The 10,030-nt window shown below is 41.3% G+C and overlaps 1 protein-coding gene across 1 annotated transcript in view; it reads right to left on the bottom strand.

Annotated features, from left to right (window-relative positions):
- The window catches only part of LOC110402305 (uricase-like), an 8,345-nt gene continuing 923 nt past the window's right edge, over positions 2,609 to 10,030 (bottom strand). Inside the window, exons 2-8 of the mRNA XM_021404254.1 lie at positions 8,766 to 8,984; positions 8,119 to 8,235; positions 7,915 to 7,993; positions 4,818 to 5,004; positions 4,226 to 4,349; positions 3,779 to 3,862; positions 2,609 to 2,795 (exon numbers count right to left, since the gene is read on the bottom strand). Coding sequence (XP_021259929.1) covers positions 2,658 to 2,795; positions 3,779 to 3,862; positions 4,226 to 4,349; positions 4,818 to 5,004; positions 7,915 to 7,993; positions 8,119 to 8,235; positions 8,766 to 8,984 — 948 coding nt within the window. The 3' untranslated portion in view covers positions 2,609 to 2,657. The remainder of the gene's footprint in view (positions 2,796 to 3,778; positions 3,863 to 4,225; positions 4,350 to 4,817; positions 5,005 to 7,914; positions 7,994 to 8,118; positions 8,236 to 8,765; positions 8,985 to 10,030) is intronic.

Raw genomic sequence — 10,030 nt, 5'->3', positions numbered from 1 at the left:
CCAACCCCTGCGATTCTTTGATTCTTTTTGTGCAGGTGACTGTCCTGATTTTGTCCGTTACATTCCCCTTGCTGTTTCTGTGAGAGAAAAGAAAAAGCTTTTAGAAGAGACTAGAGAATCTGAAAGAGGAAGTAAAAGCCAGATTATTTTTAGCTACCATTCCTCTTCCAGAAAACACAGCTGCTGTTGAGATGAGGAAGCAACTGATGGGCATTACTGGATACCATGTCAGTACTGCAGTTCTAATAGTGGGAGAGCTATGCAGGGGTCCTGGTTGAAAGCCAACCCTGTGCTTTGGGTGCCAGGTGTCTGACTGCTCAGCTGATACTGAGTGTGAGAGTGACTGCTGTCTCAGTGCTGCAGGTCTCCTTGCTTTCACGCTGAATGAGCAATTTAGAGAGTGTCCTCCATCTCCTGGAGGCAGCATGAAGGAGCAAAGCAACAGTCAAAACCCTTGCCCTGCTGCCAGTCAGCACAGGAGCAGGGAGACATGCTGCAGCCAAGGTCTTCCTGTTCACTGTCCATCATGGAGACCGAATCTAAAGAAGATAAGAGGATTTGGTCAGAGATCGGGCCCAAATAATGTGGTTAAGTCCCATTTTCAGGAATGATTTGACCCGTTGTGATCTGATTCTAATTGTCATATAGAAGATTTGGGCTCCTTCCTGTTGTCTAAATACTTACATTGGAAGGAATCTGCCCATGTGCATGACTTAGGTTTGCAATGCTGGGTGGGGCTATGCTGAGATGCCTTTAAGGACTGCTGAGTGTCTGTGTGTGCGGAGGTCTATAGAAACCACATTACAAGAATGTATGTGTGCTTTTAGCCACGGAATAATGTAAATCAACAACTAGTTGCTTCTTTGTGTCCTCATTCTGCCATGAAGGTTAATCCATTACTACTTTGTAGGCCTGCAGATGAAGCCCTAATAGTATCAACAAACAACCTTCTACCCAGTGCAGCTCATTTCTCACCAGGTGGAAGGAAAGTGGGTTGTGAAGAGCAGAATAAATAATCTGCTTTGCTTAGAAAGAAGAAAGATTGAAATGTTCAGTAAGGTCCTTTTTTCCTTTTGTTTTTAACAATTGGTAGTGAACTGTCATTTGAAGCAATGCTGGTCACTTTTTGAGGTAAAATTTTCTGAACTAAAATATTATTCCATACAATGTTTACATGTATATACAAGTAGAAAATTGTTTTATTTCTTATTTGGTGAAGAGTCAAGTACTGATTTGTTTGTTTTTTTATATTGCTCTTTATTTGCCCTTGAAAGATAAATTAATAAATTATAAGCACCTACACATAGCAGAAGTAGCAAGACATAAGCCCAAGCCCACAACTACAATACAAATGAATTCAAACAAGGTAAGAAAGCATGTCCTCAGAAAAACCTATCGGTGTCAGTAATGGAGCTTTCAGAATCAACGAGTGACCAAAGAACAGCAGATCTGGGGCAGATTCAATCTGTGGTATCATTTGTTCTGTTTTTTCTGAGGTGTTGTCTCAGTATTGTGAACAGTGCCTTCCCTTTACAACTGTCAATCTTGTTCACCAAGGCGAGTTCCTGTCATGAAACATGGTGCAGGACATGTTCTTCATTTTCAGTGTTTCTGAATTTAGCCTCTGTATTCAGGGGAATGCTATAGTGTCTGTAAACTGAGGAGGCACAAACGCAACCAATTTGCAGTTTTCGGAAATAACTTTGGGCACTTCCGATTGGATTTGCTCTCTGTCACAGAGTTCTGTGACAGCGATACTTGGAGAAAATGAAAGCAGTGGTTAGAAGCTGTTAGAAGTTGAGCAAGATTTCTATTGCAAATGTGTTAGCTACAGTTTCTGAGATGGGAATTGCTGGTTCTGTAATTTTATCTCAATGCATTGCTTGTCTTTCTCCCTCCTCCTAAGAATAATAGGGTTACTTAGGTTGATTCCTGCCTGCTCAAAAGTCATGGTGAGATTATTAGACCAAAGAAAACTATTTAATTAAAATTACAGAGATAGCCCAAATCCTCAAACACCTCAGTGATTAATATAAAAGTAATTATAAAGTAACTGTATATTCTGACAAATAGCAGCAGCAGCCATGCAATCAAAACACATGCAGAGAAATTAGTAAACAGCTGTAACTAGTCATACTGCACAGAAGATATATTAGATTTTTTATTATTGTTGTTTCTTTCACAAAGAAATCAGTGTCTGACTGATTCCCCGCTAGGTTCTTGGGTCAGAACTTCAGCTCTGTAGATTAGTGTGGCATCAAGGGGTCGGCACAGGTTACATCAGTCAAACGTCTGGTCTTGTGCCTGTATATTCATTTTACTGAAGGAATACAGATAGACAATATACAGAGTTGCTTATTTTATGTGTCAAAAACATGTTAAATTATCAAATTTGTTAAGTCTGGGACTAGCTGATTTAAAAATTGACTATAATGTTTCCAGACGGGATTTTTGAAAGAATTTAGGGGATTTCAGTCTGCAAATCACACTGAGTTCCAGGGAGAGACTTTGATATCTGAATTTCTGAAGCTCATTTAGAAATCTCAGCCTAGGAGTTCACAGAGTGGAAAGTAGTCAGCAATGAAAGAGGTAAGTATACGTTGATGGAAAAGCCATACTGCAAGTTTATCAGGAATGTACATGGGAAGCCAAGAGGTTTACTTTCCCTGGGCAGCTACCAGTCCAAACTGACTTTGCTTTTCATCTTTTATCATGCGGCTTTGTGCTTCTAAGTATTTCTTTCTGCCAAGCGTGCAAGCACAGGAGCCGTAGGGAGTTTCCACTGGAACCAGAACCTGTGGAGAAGGAGTACAGATGTCATGCCTGAGACAAGGATGTGCCATTACCATCACAAAAGAAACTGCATCTCTTCTCCTCCTTTCAAAGTCATGCCTTGGTCAATTATGTCCTTTCTGGACATCAGTGATAGATTTTGTCATCTCAGGTGAAAGTGGCTTTATAATGTCCCTGCGAAAGAGGTCAAAGGTAGTATAGGATGGCAGGATAATCACAACAATTTGAGAGGAAGGCCAGGGTATAGAGAGCCTGTGGACCATTGATCAGTCAAAACAACAACTGCAATATGAAGTAACCAAGTTTCTCTCTGTCAAGTGAGGATAACAGAATGAACTTTCAGCTGGACCTGTCCAACAGCTGGAGCAGCTGTGGAGGAAGGAGAAAATACATTGCAGCCCTTTGCCTGTCACTCTGCTTGATGTTAGGTTTATACCTTGTCCACTGCTGGACCAGCCTGCTTTCACTCCTAATGACTACGGAACAATTCCTTCACTGCGCTCTTAGAGTGCTGGTCTTCTGTCATCTAGAGATAAAGTTTATGCCTTTGGCTAACCTGCTTGTGACCCCACAGCACCAAGGATCCTTACTGACCTCAGCGGTGCTGCTAATGGAGCAGAAAAAAGCCATATTGTACTGGCATTTCAAATTGTCAGATCATGTGAAAGGATGATGAGATGCATTCTGCTTGGTTAAAACTGCACAAGTTGACATCACTAAAAGTGTAATGAAATAAAAATGAATGATTTCTTTCAGCCATCTCTGTTACAGATCTCTCTGATCTCCAAAGCATTTCCCTGTGCTTAGCAACATAAGAAGGCAATCATTCTTCTCCTGTAGTTAGTGTAGATCTCCTTTAGAGGTCAGGTAGAACTTTTACTGGGGCTAGGGGGAGACATCTGCTCCCTTTAACTCTGTTCTATGCAGAGATGCTGCTGTGCTTTATGGCGGCATATTTATAGAGCAAATCGGAGCATTTACTTACTTCTTTGTCATTGGTACAGCCTAGTGCCTTCATGTCTACCACATTATAAAAAGTGTTGTTTAGGATGACTTCTATGACCTCTACCTGAAAACATGAAAACAGAGCAATGAATCTTCAAACTTACCAGCCAACAGCCTGGCAATGTTTTCCCTCAGTGTGAAGAAAAACAGAGCAACACCTCCCTTCCCCAAAATATGTACAGCTGATAAATGCATCCTATTGAACCAGTATTAAGGTGTTCCTTTCACCCTTACTCATATCCTGCCAAGCATGCAGCAGTATTCTCCCCCATGATGTTTGCAGCTGATAAGCAGAAATAAGTTGTACCACCAAACAGTTCCCAGTCTTAGAACTGCCAGAGGTGATAGGTTCATTTTGGTCCTCTCAGAGGACCAACTAATGTTTGCTGCTGTTTAAGTAAAACATCAACGGAAAGAAAGATGATACCTGTGATACTCGGGAAAGGACACACATCTGGATACAGTTGACAGTCTTCTGGTAAGAGGGCGAATATTCCCCACAGTCAGGTGGTCCTGAGAAGGCCTCAAGGATACATTCCCGGACTTTGGCCCTAGAGGTAAAATGTGTTCTTACAAAATTTTTGTCTAGATCCATCATATTTTACTGTGCTTATTTTCCTTCTACTTTTCTCTTTCTTTTCTGACATGTTTGTCAGAAAAAGCACATAAGATTTCACAGAAGATCAATGTATTTGTCCTGTCTCCTCCAACTTCCTCCCTTGCCAACGCTATACTTGCCAGCAAATGTTTTGTTAAAAATATTTAACAAATGAGTTGTGAATTTGTTCTCCTAAAGTGTTCTGAATTGAACTACAGACTGCTCGTTTGAATGCTGCTGGCTGATGGACCATTGGAGAGAGAAGTTGATTTACCCCCAGGGATTGCCTTTTGCCCCAGTACTGAATGCTTAGAGTCTCTGCTGAGACCTAGGGGAGCAGCTGGCACTCAGCTGCTGTGATGCATAGAGGGACTTTGGGATCAAAGACTGGGTGGTAAATATTATTCAACTTGATATATACCATATGCAATCAAAGTCAAAATCTCTGCATTCGCCATATGACCACTTGCAGAAGAGCTCTCCACATAAAATCCTGTCATTCCTTTCAGGAAGTGTAGTGTGTTCATTCCTATAGAAGCCTTCAAATCCAGACTGTGTTGTCTTCATAAGTTTGAGATCTTTAATTCCAGCAAAAACAACCAGAGGACCTGTGAGCCAAAAATATGAGATAGTATGAGCCCTTTCAGGCAGACAGAAAGAACCTCTGCTTGTGTGCTTCCAGTAGCAGTTCTAGAGCCATCAGGTAGTGACTACTGCAAGATCTGCATGTTTCTGCTGCAAGGCTAGCTACTTTTAAAAATTATTTTCTGTGTACTGCTGTTACCAAGAATCATAGAATCATCATAGAATCATAGAATGGCCTGGGTTGAAAAGGACCTCAAAGATCATCTTATTTCAACCCCCCTGCTGAGTACAGGGTTGCCAACCACTAGACCAGGCTGCCCAGAGCTACATCCAACCTTGCCTTGAATGCCTCCAGGGACGGGGCATCCACAACCTCCTTGGGCAACCTGTTCCAGTGCGTCACCACCCTCTGCATGGAAAACTTCCTCCTAATATCTAACCTGAATCTCCCCTATCTCAGTTTAAAACCATTCCCCCTTGTCCTATCGCTATCCACCCTCGCAAACAATCGTTCCCCCTCCTGTTTATACACTCCCTTCAAGTATTGGAAGGCCACAATGAGGTCTCCCCAGACCCTTCTCCTCTCCAAGAAGGTAAGAAGCAAGATAGGAACCACTGAAATCAGAACTCAGTCTAGAAAGCAGAGAATCCTGTTGAGTGACCTGCAATGGAGAACTGAGGATCCTCCTTCTCTATCTTCCTTAGAGCTGGGATGCATATCAGGTAGGCTCTTACTGATGTCAATTCTGAGACCACTAATTGCTCAAAAGAGAAATGAAATGGGCTACTGGTACTGTGGTGCACAGGAGACGTAAGGCAGACCTTTTCTAACAATGTGGAGGAGTGTTGAAAGGTTATACAAAGACTGGGAGCCTCAGCCAGAAATTCACTTTACATATGCATCCTGTTGTGTTTTGCACCTTTAAGATCTAGAGGGCAAGGAGCCAATGCAAATGCTTGCAGTTCAGCTAATTAGCAAGAACTGGCACTGATACAGATGCCACCTACAGATTCAAACTGACAATGTTTTGCTCGTAGCCACTATTTATAAAATGAGCTGTTGCAGATCAATGCTGCATGGGCGGATTATAATTTTCTAAAGACCTACCAGTTGTGTCCTGAACATTTTCTTCTATCGTTTTAGATGGCAGCTAAAAAAATTCATGTGGTCAATCATTTAGATTACACCAAACTGATAATTGAAAATGTCACTGACCAGAGCTGCCAAAAATGCAAATTCAGAAAAGAGGAACTTTACACCATGCAGACTTACCCAGAGCCTGTGTATATGGTCATTGGCTGAAACCCACACAGCTGCTTTGTGCTCTTGGTGCTCACACTAGCTAGTTTAAAATGAATCCTTGAGTAAGCCTGGCACACAGTAATCCTGCCTTTGACTTGGAGGACTGACACACTTTGTCCTTAAACTGCCTTTGCAGAAAGTTATACTGAAAGTAATTCTGCTGTGATGGATATTTCCAAATGAGATGAATGTTTAGAGTGTTTTTTTGTTTGTTTGTTTTAATACATTGTTACTGGATATGATTAAAAATCTATTTCATCTATTTCTTTTCTTGTTTGCATTCATCACTGCTTTCTGAATGGGTCCAAGGAGGTGTATCTATTACTTTGACTACATTACCCCATTATTCACTAAAGCTTTAGTGAAGATCTAAAGATTTAGTTTATCTGCCCAGTGTCCTTGAACAGAATATACTGGATTTTGTTCAGATATTGATGACTTCGTTGCTCAGGTGTAAGATACTTGGGTGCTAATATAATGCAAATACTATCAGTGTACCTTGAAATATCTCATATCCAAATGCGTACTGTTGTTTGAAAAAGCTGCTTGCAACACGTGATTTAATGAAAGGCTGGCTGGCTGGCTATCTAGCTGTCTACCTGGAACTATAACACCTAGACAGAGTTTTTAAAGAGCCAAATGGCCCTGTGCTTTCAGAAGCTTTTGTGCTTGTGCTGTTTTTTCAGTTGTCTGACGGCAACTCCCCTGTGGGTTGGAATCGATGATCTCTAGAGGTCCCTTGCAATGCCTGCAATTCTCTGATTAAGTTACTTCTGATGTTTTCAGGTTTAAAAAAATGCTGAGCCTCCAATCAGTTGAAATAATGGAAGAAAAAAAAGCCTGTCATTCTATTAAGTCTCACCAGTTTTCTTTTAATCATGAGTAAAGTGTTAAAATGCAGGGTTAACAGAGAAATAATTTCTGTGTCTGGCTGCTAGGTGCATAGGAGGATGCTAAAGATAGAGAAGGCTCACTTATAAGGAGAATAAAAGGGATTTGAAAATCTTCTCTCTGATTATTGTTCACCCAAGCAGGGAATCCTGAAGAAACAGCTCAAGGGCTACATGAGGGGAAGACTAAGAAGGAAAGGCAGTTTCTTCAGAAAGCCTTTGTAAAGGCTTTTTTTTTTTCCCTGTAAAACCTGAAATTGCAAAATTGCATGCAGAATTGTCATGATGATGAAAAATTTAGATTTGGTCCGTATACTGGAAGCAGAAGCTTCTCAAGAAAATGTAAACTCATCTTCTTCTTTTTTTTACATGCAGGTTTCTTTTTTAATTTTTTTCCAGAAGATAAAATGAATGATGTCAAGGCTGACAAAAATGTAGTAGTTCTCAACATTACTGTGAACATTACAAAATATTGTGCCAAAAAGGCACTGGAAACCTGCATGGGCTTTCTCTTTTCTTTCAGCAGGAATATGGGGCCAATGCTCAGCTGTTCTTTAGCTGTCTCTCAGAGGTCAAGGACTACACAATTAGACCATAAAAGTATTTCTTGGTTTAGACCTCCAGAGAGGTTTTATTATGCTGTAAGCCCTGCTACAGCTTTTGCTGTCTCTAAAGCCACCTTCTGTCATCAGCAGAAATATTTACAGAGAAGCAGGGGAAGCTGCAAAGTCTTTTCTCACCATTCCGGCACTGCTCAGCTTCGCAAAAGCGAATCCCATCAGGAACAAATATGAATGAGTGGATGTGGGGAACGCCATTCTAAAATCCAGAGCAGACATGTAAGTTAAAATGCAGAAAGCATCACCTTAACAGGAAGAGAGAGGCTTAGAGAGTGACAAATGGCTCCAGCATGAGCCAAGTGAATGCATTAGTATTTCAGGTACCTGGTATTGACGTTGCCATGGCACTTCCTGAACGTAGGTTTTGACATACGCCACTTGGCAAAATGTTGTCATGAAGTGTTTGCAGATATCTATAGCAAATTGTTCTATGCTTGAGATCTAAGGCAGCAAAGAATATTATTAGAATGAAGCAATTACTTCACATATGAGAGCAGATTGTTCTAACTGTAAATATTTAGGGAGGATCAATGTTGTTAAAAATACAGGTTTCTTTCAATTCTGGCTCTTCACATGGCAGGCCTACTCGTTTGATCAGCTTGCAGCAAATGCTGCAGTTAACCCTCCAGATCCACCTCAAAAATCTCCCATTCTGCAGTTTGGGAGCTGGAGTCCCTAGGCTGAGAGCAACTACTTCAGAAGCCTTACACATTGAGGATGTAATGCTGAAACAATCACAGTGATACTCTAGTTCAGCTTCACAGGCTAAACGTGGGATTTCATTAAAAGAGGGGAGAACTTGAGCTGCAGATTTTCTTTACAATAGGAGGAACCGAGGGAGGTAAGAGCACAGTTAACAGAACTAAGAGGAGTCTAAGCTACTTAGAGTCCTTCTGTTTAAAATGCTGCATAACAAACACTTCCCAGTGAAGAGACAAGAAAAGCAAGGATAGCTAAAAAGTAAAAGATACCCCATTTTTTTTTGCCAACACCAGGACAATATTCTTAATGGTGTCTGTAGGTATCACAAAAGAGTTGCTTCCATCCAGATACTCATGAGCAGAAGTCAGCCGGAGATGTGTGCACACTTCCACTTCTTTAACAAAGTGCTTCTTCCCTTCTCTATGGAGGCGGAGGAACTTGATCGTGTTCTTGCCATATTCACAGTTGAGGACTTCTATATCCTTAATCTGAAGAGAAAACACGCATGCTATAGTTGTAATAGAACTCAGCAGAGGCATTAGTTACACCTAGGCAGTGAAACATAAGCAACGTTTATTGTTTTATTTCTGTGATTACCTCTGATAATGAAAATATTTCGAAGTCCTAATGGGAATGGAAAATGCCTTGGGAAGACGTCTTTATGAGTAGCAGCTATTACAGAATTTAAAACTTTTCTTGGGGGGCAGATCGTTTAGCAGATCACACGTGGAGCTGGGGGGGGCAATGAAGCAAAGCTTCAGTGCAGGGCAGGCAGGTGGCTTTGTGAGCAGGCACAACTCCCAAACAAAGAATGAAAACAGCTGTCATGTTCTTGATGATTTTTGTTTTCTGTTGCCCCATCTGTGCACGTTGCAGTTCCCCAGAGAAAGAAGGGCTGGGCTGGGCTGGGCTGGTTGAAAGTGTTTTGCTGCAAGTGGATTCCAGCCCTGATTGGTCATGAAAGGAATCAGAAGCAAGTCTGAGCAGCAAAATTCAGCTCTTGATTCACACGTCCAAAATCCTGGCTTTCTGGGATCATTGTTTTTGTTTGCGTTAAGCCCTAACTACTTTTATCCTGCTTTGGTCAAATACAACCAAACTTGCGCAGCTGCTGCCGTGCTGGAGGCACTGCAGTGGGAAGGAGGAAAAAATACTGTGGGGGTCGTGGAGTTTTCTTTTCTGCTAAAACATCCAGCAGTGACTGCAGTAGACTTTCCCTGAGGCTGACATGTCCTGTACCTGATATTAACTTCTTCCAGTGCAAGTGTAATGAGGAAGGAGAAGAGAATATTTTCAAGACTTGAAATGTAAATGGAAACTTTCTATCCACAACTAGCTGAAAACAAATGTAAAATTGTTCAATTCAGACTTGTTTGCTCCTAAGAGAAATGACAATATATTTAAAAGAGACTTAAGAAACCTTATTAAACAACAGGAAGTAAGTTGCGGTGGCTCACAGGCTTTTGTTGCTGTCAGTCTCTGTAGGCTCAGTGCCCACTGGTAAATTGAGGAACAGAGCTGAACTGGGGGCTTG

This window comes from Numida meleagris, chromosome 7, assembly GCF_002078875.1.
Source record: "Numida meleagris isolate 19003 breed g44 Domestic line chromosome 7, NumMel1.0, whole genome shotgun sequence".
NCBI lineage: Eukaryota > Metazoa > Chordata > Aves > Galliformes > Numididae > Numida > Numida meleagris.
The sequence above is the reverse complement of the archived record's forward strand: the minus strand, read 5'-3'. Positions and strand labels throughout refer to the sequence as shown.